The sequence below is a fragment of the Syngnathus floridae genome, chromosome 2 (assembly GCF_059516105.1).
Source record: "Syngnathus floridae isolate MCC-2025c chromosome 2, RoL_Sflo_1.0, whole genome shotgun sequence".
Taxonomy (NCBI): Eukaryota; Metazoa; Chordata; class Actinopteri; order Syngnathiformes; family Syngnathidae; genus Syngnathus; species Syngnathus floridae.
The window spans coordinates 16,979,935-16,995,495 of NC_142414.1; the positions used below are offsets into that span (position 1 = coordinate 16,979,935).

At 40.4% G+C, this 15,561-nt stretch overlaps 1 protein-coding gene and 1 long non-coding RNA gene across 6 annotated transcripts in view; one reads left to right on the forward strand and one right to left on the reverse strand.

Annotated features, from left to right (window-relative positions):
• LOC148402242 (IQ motif and SEC7 domain-containing protein 1-like) overlaps window positions 1-13,649 on the reverse strand; it is a 74,044-nt gene extending 60,395 nt beyond the window's left edge. For all 4 annotated transcript variants that reach the window (XM_088358125.1, XM_088358134.1, XM_088358120.1 and 1 more), the window contains exon 1: window positions 13,052-13,649. In XM_088358125.1, coding sequence (XP_088214251.1) covers window positions 13,052-13,314 — 263 coding nt within the window. In that variant the 5' untranslated portion in view covers window positions 13,315-13,649. The remainder of the gene's footprint in view (window positions 1-13,051) is intronic.
• Window positions 4,443-10,115, forward strand: LOC148402243 (uncharacterized). Of its 2 annotated transcripts, none has more exons than XR_015853434.1 (4): window positions 4,443-4,481; window positions 4,576-4,724; window positions 9,072-9,246; window positions 9,566-10,115. It is a non-coding gene; the product is annotated as an uncharacterized LOC148402243 (long non-coding RNA). The 2 variants fall into 2 exon arrangements; XR_015853432.1 differs by having other exon boundaries at window positions 9,072-9,192.
• Window positions 13,650-15,561: the final 1,912 nt, after the last annotated feature.

Sequence of the window (15,561 nt, forward strand, 5' to 3'; positions counted from 1 at the left end):
GGACAATGAACTGGATGCGACCTGCTTCTTCTCCATGGCAACTGCTGACAAGGCTCGCAGGCTTCAGTGGCCTAGCAGCAACATTTAACGCGGACACTATTAACAGATATGGGGCGGACAAAGGCTACACTGCCAAACCAATTGTACATCTGGCTTGCTGCGAGTGAGGTAGATCAAAAGATAGACAGAATCATGTTATCGTTAAGAAGATGGGAAATATTTGCAAAATGTACAGATAAGAAACGATGTTCACTGTTGATAGTCTGCTTTAAAAAACTTCATACTGGAGATGCTGGAGATCTTTTTCAACTCAGTAAACTTTTTCTATGTCAAAGCTGCAGCCAACTTTTTCTGTTAAAGACTTTTTTTTTTCTTATGTCAGTTTCCTTTGTAGTATCTTATTTCTGCATTTTCGAACCTCCTTCTGACCCAGAACATACAATGATCATCTGGTGAATGTCTGTTCAGCAAATATGAACAAAGTTGCCCTAATTATTACATAAAGCGTACATCAAACATTGGCGTTGTCATCAGAGCAAGCAGTGGAGCTGCAGTGGAGCTGAGCTGCAATGGAGCTGAGCCTGAAAACTAGAGCTGGGTCAATAGAACGCAATGAGATTCATTGACACACAAGCCAGCGTCCAGAGCCGATGCCAATTACTGAAGCTATCGATTGCTGTGTATACAATGCATCACTGAAATGAATGAAAGACCGGACCAAACCATTGCTCCCATATTTTATGTACAATGATATACGTCTCCCTTTTGGAATACTTTCCGCTCAGCAAGGACGAAACGTGCCCACCGGCCCGATGCAAACGACTGCGACTAATGTTTCGAGGTCACGAGAGCCGACAACTTAGCGTCATCATTTTATGTCAAAGGCCGAGCAATTCCCTTGGATCCGTCCTCTACTCTACATGGAAGTTGTAACACTTGAAATAGAGTTTGCGTTTGCTGGAAGCTGAATCAATACAACCGCCTGACCTAGACAGTAATTTGTTGTAAATGGTCACAAAGTAAAAAAAAAAAAAAAAGTTCCTCATGATATGTATCAGACGTTCATAAAGCATTCCCGCAGAGCAGACAAAGCTCATTTGTCGGAGCGTAAAATAAATGGTGGTCATATTTCATGGCCTTATCCAAGCATGATCCATCAAATCGGCTGATGGATATGTGCGAGCAACTTTTTAAGTCTTTGGAAATAGACACGAGCCACCGATTTTAAATCCGTCACATTCCCAAAGCCACTTCAATAATGCAGTAAATGCCAAATCCCAGTGGAGGTATTATTCCACAGGAAGGCCCACTCAAGGTCCCCCGCTGCTTCGCACACTGTGGCACATCTGCATCTCCGTTGCTTCCTTAAAACAAAATATTACGTCTCCAGCGACGCATCAAGCTCTGTTTCGTTGGACATGGCACTGATACAGTGGTGTCAGACTCTTGGCCGTGGGCCAAATCTGGACCACAGTGTAATTATATTTGGCCCGCGGAGACAATTGTTCATCGACTTACAAAAATTGCAAATCGTCTTTACTTTTTTGATGTTTCGTGGAATTTTTCTTACAAATTTAAACAGTTCTTACTAGTCTCTGATTTCAAAAGTAGTTATTCATCAGTTTGTTGTGTAGCCTACACTGTATATAATGTAAGACGTTCGTCCATTCATTTGGATTGACAGTCATAAATCATAATGGCCCTCCGAAGGAAACTATGACTACGATGCGGCCCACGCCAAAAATTAGTTTGACACCCCTGCATTGGTCTTTTTCCTGAGTCCCTTGCACAGATGACATCCTGTTTCCTGTTGTGAGGGGGAGGAAATGGACGGAGAACTACTCCCATCTCTGAAAGATGCTGACTCGGTGTTTATCAATCTGCGTTTCTGCAGGAGTAAGTGCAACTGTGTGCAACAAGTGGCGTAATGGACAAGACTGCTCATTTAATCATCGTTGCCCACCTCACTTCAAGTGAACTGGAACAACATCTACTGTGGTACAAGTTAGTGCCCATGGAAGCCTGGGCATTTTCTCCTTAAGCGTTTTGAATCACCAGGGAAGACCTGTTTTGTTGTAACTATAAACCCGCTGTTTGTGAAAAGTGTTGGGCCTTGAGGAGTCACTTTCCATCTTAGTGTTGCATAAAGAGGAAAGGAGATTAAATGAAATGCATGAGCGGCTATTTGCTCTGCTGAGTAAAGAACTGTGTGTGTGTGTGTGCGTGTGTGTGTGTATATATATGTGTGTATGTGTGTGTGTGTACATACACACACACACACACGGTGTTTTACTGATGAAGCACTTTTAATCAGGAAGAGGAAGTTTGTTTGTCAGGACAAATACATGAAACCACAGAGCCCATTGTCATTGAACTTTGGTAAGGAAACGAGACTGGAGCAGGCTTTTTTGGCGCGTCCTTTGACAGCTGTGGTTTAAATGTGCTGAAACATTTGCAAGCTGCTAATAAAGGAGCTGCAGAGTATCGTAAATTGCTACCAGTAGCAATTATGCAGTTTCATCATAACTTGCCAAAATTGCTTTAATCTAGGAAGAAGAAAGGGGCATCCCATTGGAGGGCTTTGCATTGGCACTACACAGAAAAATTCTCAACTTTGGCTTTTCAGAGAGATGTTTGCATGTCGGTTGTCTTTGAATATGATATTGTTCTCTTATAGTTCATATGAATGTGCAAAACGTATTATTTAAATGTAAATAAACAAATGAAAAATATTAATCAATTAATTATTTTAATAATCAAGCAATTATTTCATGCTGATTTTTCACCTTGGGATTGCACAAAAATCTCTAATGTCAACTTTTGATTAATTAATTTTTGTCATTTTTCATCAATAACTGGATCAGTTTCAAAAGCTTTGGTGAGGACAACATTAATCCCTCCTGTGTGATTGTTTAATTATTATTTGGTGGTTGTTGTTTTTTTATCAATAAACAATACCAACCAATCACTAAATGTTTTTAATACACTTTGATGCAAAATAAAATTGCATTAATTTATTCAATGAATCGACATGATTCTAAAACTATTCTAGTGACACGCCCTGATGGAATTATCGGTGGGGTAATCCATTCCAAAAAGATTCATTTGTGACCGCCACAAAATGCTTTGAGCTTCAAGCTATGACGAAAATGAATGAATCCTAGCTAAAATTCTGGCGCCTCGTGGCTCCCTCTACATGAGTGTCACCCAACAATCAATGACTTGAAGCTGTGGCCAGCCAGAACAGCTCTCTCACACTGACAGCATCATCTGAGGAGGAGAATGAACCTCAACGTGCTGGGGGAGTAATTCATGTTTATTGACGGTATTTAATAAGAACCAGAGGGTTGCGGTCGAGATAAAACACTTCAGTGTATAAGTCCGCACTTGGCATTTGATGAGGCACATGTATGTGTGCTTCTATACCATATGTGCGCTCTGCACCAAGTTTCTCGGCCCAGTGCATCAATGGAGTCCATCCATCATGTGTAAGGATTCTTGGTGCATTCCACAAATGTAAATGATCTTTATTAATTAGCTTCTAATTACAGTTAGAAATGTGTGTGCCTAAGCAGAACTAATGAGTTAGTCAAGTCCTCTGTTACGGTTAAGGGTGCAATAATTATCCATTCATCTATTTTCTCTTCAGCTTATCCAGTTCTGGGTCACGGGTGAGTTAGAACCTACTCCAGCTGACGAAAGAGACTGCACCGTTGGACCAGTTGCCCATCAGTCACAAGAAACGTACAAAAGCTCACTTTGCCTGCATGAAAGTTAGGCTAGAGCTATGCTACATCATAATTGACTTTGTAGTATTGCAAATAAACAAATAAATAAACAAACGAATGAATAAATCATGCGTGTTATCTTAGCATTTCATCAAGGGCATCCTTTGTATTTGTCACGTAATGTACGGTTCCATTGTGACGTGAAAATAAACCATCTGGTCTAGTCAAGTCTCAGTTCCATTGAAAACGTTCAATTTAAAAATGAACAAAGGCGGTTTGCATCAGGAAGGGCATCTGGTCTGTGAACTGTGTCAAACAAATCATGCAAGTGACTCATTGCGACCTGACAGAGAAAAGACAAAAGTCACGACAGCAAGACACTGTTGCACTTTCGGCCATCTAAAAATTTGAAATCCACCAATTGCCAACATCATCCCCGTCCCGAGTCGTCAGTTGAACATTTACATTATCCACTAGTTACAGAATAGCCACAACAACTAATGTTTCCTGAATATTCCCCATCTGCTATAAAATATGTAATGTTTTCGGCAGCTGCTTCCTGCATGTTTAACAATGAACAAGTGAAGTTGTAAAAGTCGTCTGGAAAATTCTTATCCGGGCGGAAGTTGATGTTTTTAAACCGGTACTAGAGTGAATAAATTTGAAAACTCTGCCCTCACTTTGTTTTTAAACTGGTACCAGAGTGAATACATTTGAAAACTCTGCCCTCACTTTTTCTCGTGTACAACACTTGTATGTAAGCAACGATGATGACGAGTTAGTCCAAGTTCTTCCTCTTTCATTTGCTATAAAACATCTTTTTTTTTGCTTCTCTTTCCTGTATGAGGGTGAGCGTGTTCATCAGCAGGTGACTCGCCACGTCTGCTTCCTACTGCTAGCCGACAACTACCCTACGCAAGCATCCGCCGTGACACAGATGAATGATGAGCCGGAATTCTCTAAAAGCCGCAACAAAGCTGACGGCACAGTGGGGCGGTAATGACTTCTTTTTTTTTTACCTATAAAAGTTTGATTTTAAAGTCACTTTAAAGTGGTGTGCTGAACAATACACTTCCCTCTGGCATTTCTTCACACTGGCAGATCAGTTAGTCAAAGTTCGACTGAGACAGTTCATAGCCTAAAAAGCAAAATACAGTTTAAAAGAAAAACTCTCCTTGACTCTGCACCCATTACCCTGGTTGAAATTTTTAAGATGTCTGACAAAATCAAGGATTGATGGCAGCTCACGACGCAAAATGGAACATGTGCATTTTTGTATAAATACAGAAGTAAAAGATTTTATTCACAGCCAGTGTGAAGTCCCACCAACAGCAAGAAAAAGCATCTCTGAGGATGTAAGGCATTTTTGTGCAATCCTGCTAGCAGAGCGTCTTCAAGTTTTTTTCTTAACTTTTCAAAATGATTGCTGTAGAAAAGTTGATTAAAACAGAGGTGGCCTTGAGCTTTCTTTAAGTACTGCGCAACTGTGCAGATTTCTGTTAAAGTAAAATTAAGATGAAGATATGGAAAGCATTAGTATTTTCTTAAAACAAACAATACATATAGAAATACAAAAAATATTGATTTTGCTATAATTGATCAAAGAAATTGTCCACAATTTTGCATTTTCAAATGTACAGCAAGCTTTTGACCACGCAGCTCGATCTAATTAATTAAACTAAGATAAACTCGCCCTTTGCTCATTACCACAGCAAACAAACATTGAACTCAAACTACACCCTGCATTGCAGCTCCATTGCATTTTTTGCTCAGTTATTGCATATGAGAAATAAAATCCACCAGCCGTTCATGCGAGTCACTTATGTGAAATGTTTACAAAACAAACTACCGCCCACAGTTAATCTGCATTTCAGAAAATGCCAAGTCCATCAAATATCGGTTGCCACAAGCCGCACTGGCTCAGGGGGCCGGTTTGTTGGACGCGCGTCTGTGCTGACCGAGATGCGTGACCACAAGCTTCTCATCTGTGTTTGTGTGTTCAGCTGTCGACTGCCTTCGCCTCATCATGAGCGGTCCGCATAAACGCGCTGCACTCCCACCTGCCAGACAACAAGCGGCAGCTTTTCAAGCATCTCTCTCTAGGTAGCGTGGGACAGATTGTGTCCAATTTAGCGATAGCATCAGCTCGCCTTGACAGACGTGAGGTGAATAATTGGACAGGTGGGAAAGTAAAAACAATGAAAGGGCAGCTTTAGCCTTCTGACCTCTTCCAGTGCTCTCCGCTTTTAGCCTGTTCGACACAAAAATGTTTGCAGGAAGATGAACGCGAGCCGCACTGCGCGAGCTGAAATGGGTCGATCATTCATTTGGAACATACGTTGAACCTTAGCTACAGCAGAATTAATTACTTTGTTACTATACACCAATATTTTACGGACATGTATGTGTTGGGCTAGCAAAAAGTGAGGTCACATTCACGCGTGGGGGAAAAAGGGGGCAAGATGTTGCAAAAAGAGCTGGAAGTGAGTCACATTGGCCCATTTTACCCCCAAAATTGGACAGTATAGAGAGCAGGATTTAAGTTGGTAATTAAAATGGAGGGGAAAAAAAACACGAGCTCCTTTCCAGAGCACTTTCTTTGTTTGTACACCCTTTTGGATTTCACTGTTCTTTTGTGTCTTCAAATTGCCTCTCCATCTCTTTTTTTTTGGAAGTCAAAAAGAACAATGAGCGGAAAAGGGATGACCTGGAAAATGTACTCTTACCTAGCTGCTTGTATTTATTGCGATGTAAACAAAACTATATGAAAACAATACCAAGTAGTAAAGAAAGTTTACGTGACGTGTGGTCTTGCAGCATGATATTGAATTGTCGACCTGATAATCATAATTGAACCAAAACGTGAGACCAATGACGATTCAAACCTCCACCTGGGACCGACTGCCAGTCAATCATCGTGCACACGTAATAAAAACAAGACAAGCATTCATCTTCACTGAGTGGGAACCGGACCCACTCTGCTTGCACAGGAATGAGCCCAGTGAACCACTAAACCATCACTTATCAAGCACTTTTGACTCCCTCAACTTCAAAATGAATTTATTTCAACACCGATAGAAACCCAAAGTGACCTTTAAGCTTAGCTACCTTGTCCATTCCTCAGATAAAGTCAATCGAGTTCTGCTTTGGCTTGTGGAAAACTCAAAATTCGACAAGGCTATCATTTGAGCACTGCGACCGCCAAGAAAATACGACGCGATGAAAACTGGAGGACAAATGGTTTCTAAGGGACCGCTATTACTGACACAGTCCTCCGCCTGCCCTCCTACTCATTGGAAGGTACATAAAGACAACGGCTCTACCTTGAGTACAGTGACATCAGCTACGAGGTCAGTGACATGCCTTCCGACCTCCCTCAGTGTGGTGGCCTTTACCGATAGAGGCATTAGAGAGGCATCACGGTGCTCATTAAAATCATGACTATCCTCCTCAGGGGAGGGACCAGCCACATCAATGAACACCCACCAGACAGCCTCTTAATAGGCTTGATTATAATACGGAGGACGAACGCAGGATGCCTGCAGTTGTTTTTGTCTAGGAGTGCACCTAGAAAATTGTATTTGTCCATTGCTCAAGATTTATCGGCCGTGCTTGAATGCAAATCATCCCAGCGTAGACATTAATCTAGCAGGAGTATTTCATTAAAGGGGGCTTCTGTGGCAAGAGGCGGCTCATAGGCTCATAAATACAGTTTGACGTACTGATTGTTCAGCAGATCAAGGGCTAAATGAGTGGGTGCTGCCGGACATTTTCTCCTTCGCTGCCATGAGGGACCGAAACATGCTGAAGAAAACTTTGCCAAACTTGTCAAGATGGAGACTTATTTTGGGCAGCAAATTACACTACAGAAGCCAACATACAGTCACTGCAGCAAAGGCAAAAATAATTCAAGTTTTAGTTTCAAACCGTGAGTACATGGGTCCCACTGTAATTATTAGACACCATTTTTTTGTTGTTTGTTTCATTTAGCTGAACCTTTGCAGAGGTCTGCAGACGACTGCGTATTATTTGAGTGAAACAGTAGATCAACCAGCGACAACATTATGACCACTTGCAAAACTAATGATGTCCATTAAAAGAGCTGCATAAAATATTCCAAATTTACAATGATAGTCATGTTCAGTTTTATTCACACGGATTAAAATGACCAATGTTTTTATTAGTTTGGCTCTAGTTTGCAGTGGTCATACTTACAACTGTTCCTAATGTTTTTTACTCCCTCTTGTAACTATTTGAAGTAACCAAATGATTATATATGATTATATGTTACTTTATTCACCTATCAACACTTTTGGAATAGTGCTGCACAAAAAAAAACCAATTAATACATAATTTTTAATCAGTTCGTCACTAAACCTATTTTTGACATGTAGACAATGTAGACATTGTTTTTCAAGCAACAGGTTTTTTCTTTTTGATATTTTTTCAGCAATAGTGATTTTACCCTGCATCGTAAATTATAGCTAAGATGTTTAACAAAAAAAAATCCACATGTTGTTGAACCTAAACATTTACTCATAAAATTCCTAATTATTATTATTATTAATGAGAGCAGATTTAACGTAATCAATGCAAAAAAAAAATCGAAAAATATTTACCAGCAGTTCTGTTTAAAAAAATATTTAAACAATTTCTTTTCAGTGCTTTACATTACATTCAGCAGTCCTCAAATAATAGGGCCCTGGGAGGGCGCAGTGCGATGCCGGGGGGAGGTGTAACCTAAAGGAAAATGTTAATTAGGATACAATGATATGCAGATGTGGACATACAATTACAATTTTATAGACAAATGATACCATTCAGTCACTGGGGGGAGTTGGGCATGCATGGAATATTTTTTTCTTCCGGGGGGCAAAAGAGAAAATAATTGTGAAGCACCGTATGTAATTTGCAGCCAATGCCTTGTCATCATTACCAGAATTCATTTCAGATGAAGCAACAGAAGGGGGTAAAAAAAAAGAAAAAAGAATGTAATGTGAAGCAGCTCAGATATTTTTGTAAGCTTACAGCAAAGTGGCAAGAGACAAATCTGCTCATCACTGGTCTAGCCGTCGCATTCGCATGCCAAATATTGTTCACCCGGTTCCCTTACCGGCTTGGGACAAGGTTTGAATGCGAAACATTCACAAACAGATGCATCCACCAGCATTGAGATAAGAAATCAAAGTACTCTCAGACACTATTCCACTCGAAATCCCAGAGGACAGCTTCGATGCAGCTCTGATTAAAGCACCCTCCCCTATGCCGGCAATACAAAAAAAACATTCATCAAAACAAATGCTTTTTCCACAGATTCATTTATGACCTGTGATCACTTTACAGTGGCTGTAATGGAGCGGAGCACCTGTGGGGGTGGCAGACTGCAACAAAATGCCATTTATCACCAATGTTTAGAGCAGGAATGTGTCAGCCGATTTGGTGGCGCCTGTCAGCTCATACCAACGTGAGTGCCAGTGATGCAACCAAACACCATCGGGAGTGAAACCCGTCGTCTAGGGTAGGTCAGCGTAAATTGTATCAGACCAGAGATGACTCGGCACTCAACTATCAGGAAACCTGATAGGCATGTGAATTTGAATCCCTACCTGCGGGCTTACATAAACTTTCCGTTTACATAAGGTTTATTTAGAAGTCAGGAAAGCAGAATTTTCCATTTGGAATGCACAGACGGTCTCACGAGAGCAACAAGGACAGCTACGGTTGAGCGTACATTTATTAGCTTCATTCCAATACTTGTGCAGGACTTGAATATTTCAAATTTCTGATCAACGATGTGGCCAAATTACTTTAGTGCTAATCTGTTGACTCATCCACAGGACTCACTATCAGCAGCACATCACATGTTCGACTCTCTGGACTTGATTTTGAAAGAGGGCAGACGGAGAAGCTGACCAACATGCAAACGTGTCAAATGCGACCTGATGTTTCTCTGACAAAAAGACAATATTGCTTTTCACATAATATAATTGAGTGACATAACTATGGATTTGTTGTGTTGGCCATTTTGCGAAATATTTTGCAGACCACGGGAATTTGTAGACCGAACAGTAGCTTATAAGTCGCTTTACTTCTCAGTATAAACTCACTGTCAGCCTGGAATAAAGCCAAACTCATAATTGTGAAGTGCTTTTCAACATAAAATTAAACTGGATTCATCATCACAACCTGCAAGCACTGAAAGGTAGAATGTATTCATTTACACGGCAAAAAGAGAAGTACCATTGATACCATAAAACAAGTTCAGCGTTGATGTAAATAATGTGAGGTAATTTGGGGATGGGAATAGCACACAATGGAACACAGTTTTTCCTACACAGTTTGAGCTTTAAGGCTCACTATAAGCTTCATGTTTATCAAATAAAACACCCTGCTTGAGATCACTTTGACTGCCTCGCAGCAAGATGCATCATGTCTAATTTTCCCTTCAGGATCAACAAAGAACCACGCATCCGGAAACTCATCCCGAAGAGGAGAAATCTGATATAAAACGTTAATTAGAGGGATTTAGAGGTGGAAGAAGACTTGGCTGCCTTTAAAACTGAATCGCCTCAATTTCAAGCAAAGCTATCCCAGCGGTCAATGCTGATAATTAGAGGTACAGACATGACAGTACTATTGATTCATTTAGTTATTGGATTGAAAGCAATTAACCTAATGTAACAAAATGTACAACTATTCCCAGATGTATGACCTCTTCACAAATGTATTTCCACTATGGATTTTGATAGATTAGTGATTTTGGGGGGGGGGGGGGGGGCAATACAGACAACCTCATGACGTTGATATGGTTTGTGAATATTTTTAAACCAGTTAGCTAGCTTGAAAATTGTCCTAGGCCAGCCCCCAAATAACTTTAGCTTTAAGCTTTTTTTTCATGGTAGGCAGTGCAATCTTGAACTTTGCCTTGAATTGCAACATGATGTAGGTGCATCCTTTGTCAACAAAAAACTAGTTTGCTAGAATTGCAACATGATGTAGGTGCATCCTTTGTCAACAAAAAACTAGTTTGCTAGCTAGAAGGCTGACACATTTACTACAGCCACTACTCCGACTGCTAATAGGCCGACAAAAACACCATCAAATTATAGATTCGATTTATGTAACCTTCCAAAGGGCCCAAGCTTAAGGTTTGACTAACTGAATAACTAACTGACTGATTAACTAAGTCCATCTTCACAAAATTCAAAATGAAGTGCGCGAGAGAGACACCGTTGTTTGTTTTCATTGAACTCAGTTTGAAATAATTAGAAACACAAAGAGTCATTAAAACCAGAGTATTAATGGAAACATTTTTTTCAAAATAAGATGATTTTTTCCAATCGTAAATCATTGGTCTGGCTTGCCAGGCTACATCAGATAAAAGAAAGTATTCATTTTATTGTATGTCTTTATGATGCACAAATTGTACCATTATCACCATGGTGATTTTTTTTCAAATATAGGCATGTTTTTCATTTTTCGTTTAACAAATCTCAATCTCTTTAAAGAACAAAAAAACCTCAGTTTCCCATAACTAGACTGTCTCAGCATTCAGACAGCGTAACAGGTAGACACAAACTTTAAACAAAAACTACACTGTGTGGCCGAAATTTAAACCCTAAGTTCACTAAAGGTCAGACTTAAATCATCATCTTCTGCTATCACCAGCTCGTAAAGACATGTGCATCGGTCACCGCTATGGATTTGCTGTCATGGGTCTTCATGACATCAGCCACAAAGGTCAAGGCACCATCACGTGAGCCAGCAAACAGTCAAAAGGGAAAAAGGGAAGTTAAAAGGCTGAATGCTGAATTCCTCTGCAAAAATGAAGCTTGACGCGGATTCGACTTGACAGTACAGACAATCCTTATCTGAAGCTGTGCTGCCTGCAGACACGGTCACATAACAACAATCGTACTTCTGTCAAAGAGGACATGCTATCATTCAAACTTAATGGATCACGAAAAAAAACACCACTTTAACTTTCCAGTGTCTGCTCTTGGTAGATGACCAGTCTAGCGCGTACCCTGAATCCCACCAAAGCCAGATGGGATTTGATGATGAGGACAAGCGATGTAGAAAATGGAAATGAAAAATCCTATGAATTGTCAAAGTGCCCAATCTATTGAGCACTGCTATTTACATTACTTTCTGTTTCAGATCTGCTTATGTATCCAAAAGTATTGGAAGAGGAACAAGAGCGTCAAGTATTGTGGTCATTTCAGGACAATTTCATTAGTGAGGCTATTACATGGACCTTGGCAGAGAGATTTGCACTCTTGTAAAGCCTTGCTGGTTACATAACAAATGCTTCTTTTCCCCCTTAGAGTTGCAACCTTTGTATTCCTTATATCATGGATTAATGTGACTGACCATGCATGTCAAATAGACTTTTAGGGCCGGTCTTGGGCTTTATGGCTTGAGTCTGTTAAGTTATGGAACTAGATGAATCTGATTTCTTTCTTTAGTATCTCGTGTAACATACACCAACTGTGATATAGAATGTGTGTGACCACTAATGAATTGATTTCTACACAAATAAAGTGTGTCCTGTACACAGACATAATTCAGTTCTGCCCACGTAGATTTTGGTTGAGATTGAAGGCAGGTTTCTGACATCAAATGATGTTTAGCTTTTTTAAAGAGAGAGGGGAAAACACTTAAGGCCAGCAAATCAAAACAATTGGGGCGAAGAATAAATTTAGCTTGATGGGCTATGATGTGCACTTGAATTTTCCTGACTTTCTGTAGTGGTTTATGTAATGATGTGCACTTGAATTTTGGTGACTTCTGGTAGTTGTTTTCTGTTGATGCTATGATTATCTGAACTGACTGACTTTGTAGAGAAAAGGGCTTAGCGGCTATAAAATCTAAAATACAGAGGGGATTGTTTTGATATTTTTAGAGGGTGAAGTGGGCATGAATAGAGGGATGGGCATTCCAGAACTATTGGTCTTTTCTGACATTAACCAACATGAAATCATTTTTACATTGTTTGGAGAAAAAATTATGTGTTTATTATATAAACACAAGTTTTTATTATTGGTAAAAAAAATACCACTTGTTCCTGGTTTATTTAGATTTGTTATATACAGGGTTGTGTTGACAGGGGTGTGTGTTAACCTGTTCCTCCATGGGCTAGATACCAACCCAAATGTTTGACCAAAAGTTTTTCTGTGCCAAGAATATTATACTTGGGCCATAAATGTCCACAAACGACATGCACACAAACGCGAAAGGTAGTTGGGCTCCCATTTTAGCAGCAACTTGATTGGCTGCAGTGAACGTTGAGCCAGCAGCAGGCAAAGAGGCTTAGGGCTTACTTGTCATGCGTGATATGCTCCTGGATGGCCCCGAGCAAGTGGGGGCTGTCGGTGCCTTGCAGCAGCCTGCAGCTTGCCAGGTGCCGCTGGTAGCGCTCCTTCAGGCAACCGTTTTCCGCGCACAAGTCGCACACTTGCCGCTCCAGCTCCTCGATCCGCGCCCGTTGCCTCTCCAGCAACTCCTGCTGCGTCTCGATGATCTTGTTGAGCTCTTGTAAATACTCCGCAGCCCTGCCAGGGTTCTCGGCGCCCGGGCTGTCCATGTCGTCGTGGCGCAGGAAGCGGCTCGCGTGTTTGAGCGACGCTCCGGCCAGCCAGTGGCTTCAAGCACAATACTCGGGCGGGTTGTTGCGCTTTTTACGCCTCGCCATTGCTGGTGACAGCGGAATCCCGAATTAAAGCGTTCTTACGAGGCTTTCCGGACACTAAACGACCGGATGTCGCTCACGTACAAAGCGTCAACGTCACATTGAGCTCGTAGCCACATGTGACGGACGGGCTTAATAACACCGACGCGTTGATCTCGCTCCGCTCGGTTGGCACGTCCACTTGCACGCCGCCGCCACCGCCGCCGCGACTTTCTGTAAACAGACGCCGGCTGTCAAGTGGGCGGAGTTTACAAGTTTTATGAATCTGACAGCAGGTCGCGTTGAGCGCATTATGGCTCAGGACAGATTACGCGCTGACCCACATTTAGCTTCCGTTTATTATCACATGCAACCCACAAATATCACAATTCTGAAGGTCGATCGACGTGATGACTCAATCAATCAATCAATCAATCAATCAATCCATCAAACCACCAATTCATCCATCCATACAGCCATGCTTCCTTGACTGAACCCTAGTGAAAGATTATGAAAAGTAACAAATAACCACAATTAAAATCAGTGGGAAAAGAACAGAATTGCTTTGTAAAAAGCTAACTGAAACTATATTTTGGTTATGAAACTATAATTCTAGCAATAATCTTGCATTCAACAAGTACTCCTTGTACTGTAATTGGGAAAAAATTACTCTGAAAATATTGAAACGCTATTAAAAACGAACACACAATCTAAAAAAATAATTAAAATTAACCGAATTTTAAAAAATGAATGCATAAATAAATAGAAACAACTATAAATGTGAAATCCCAAACTATTACAACCCTGGGCCCCAATCAGCAAAAGGACAGTGAGACAAATGCAGGAACTGGTAAAGGGTTAAAACAAAACAAAAAACTAACAACTCCTCATTCTGTCTTTATGAAAGTTCAAATAGAAACTTTATCAGTAAGTTTATTGGAGTACAGTACACGTGTATCATATGAGGCTAGCTGGAGACTGTAGCGTATCGACCTCCCACTCCCACTGTGATTGTTAATTGCTGAACAGCTTTATAATACAACTTTATGCAATTGTTCTAAAAATAGTGTTTGACAAGTGATAATGAGATGTGCATGCTGGCAAACAATTGTTTTTGAATGTACGTTGTGAAAATTTAAATATATGACGCTATGACTGAGTTTGAGTTTTAATTGCATGAGTAATACCATCAATTTGCCAAGCGTGCTATTGAAGCTTTCCCTGACTTTTACATTTAAATAATACCCCAAGCAAAGGCAGATGAACCCGGAAAAGTGAAAAACCTTTTCCTGATGACCACCAAGTGAAACTTTTTTTTTTTTTTTTTTAATGCAAATTTGTGCAACAAGCATGGTATTTTCACAAAAAGTCCCACTTGAAATTTGTCAGAACAGCCTGCATCACTACAAAAAAAATGATGGTTTAGCTTCGGTGTTTTCCTGTGACATCCTTATATTCCAAAAAGTCTTAAGTCAGTGTATTTTGTCTTGTAAGATGATAGACAAAAGCAATAACGTGTTTGGCGGTCAAAAACAGAGTATTAGTATTAGTGCAGGACAGAAGCTGCCTGCTCGGGGGGCATGTTTTTCGTTAGTGGAAACTGTGAAACTCAAAGCATGGTTTATAGTCGATAAAAAAATAAGTTACTGCCTGTAAGGTGGTAAACAACGGATGAAATTAGTGTGGATAATATATTACTTGCAGTTTTATGGGACCTGATTAAAAAAAACAACTAAAAAGAGCATTGAAGGCTTTCATTTGTGTAAACTGTTTTGATGTCACTTATTGATCTCATCGGTCCCTGAAGGATATATATAAAACAGACGTCTGTCCAATTTTATCCAGTGTCTCCTCACTTCCAAACAGCTTCAACTGTAGTTGATCTATAGTTCTCATATTGTTATATTGACTCTTGTCTAATAAACCATCTGATGTCAGGTTCTGAACAAAACATGCACAGAAAGGTTGATTTAAAACCTTGTGTAAACCAGATGAAAACTCTAAATCACAATTAAGTACACTCTAGACTCTGACCTACGGTACTACAGAGAAGCTGCTCACCAAAACCATCTGGCTAATCCCAAAGAAAGACCCTTAGCAATCCTGTCAGGTGTCAAAGACCACCTCATAGATCCCTCCTTTCGAACTATAATTCGCCTTCGC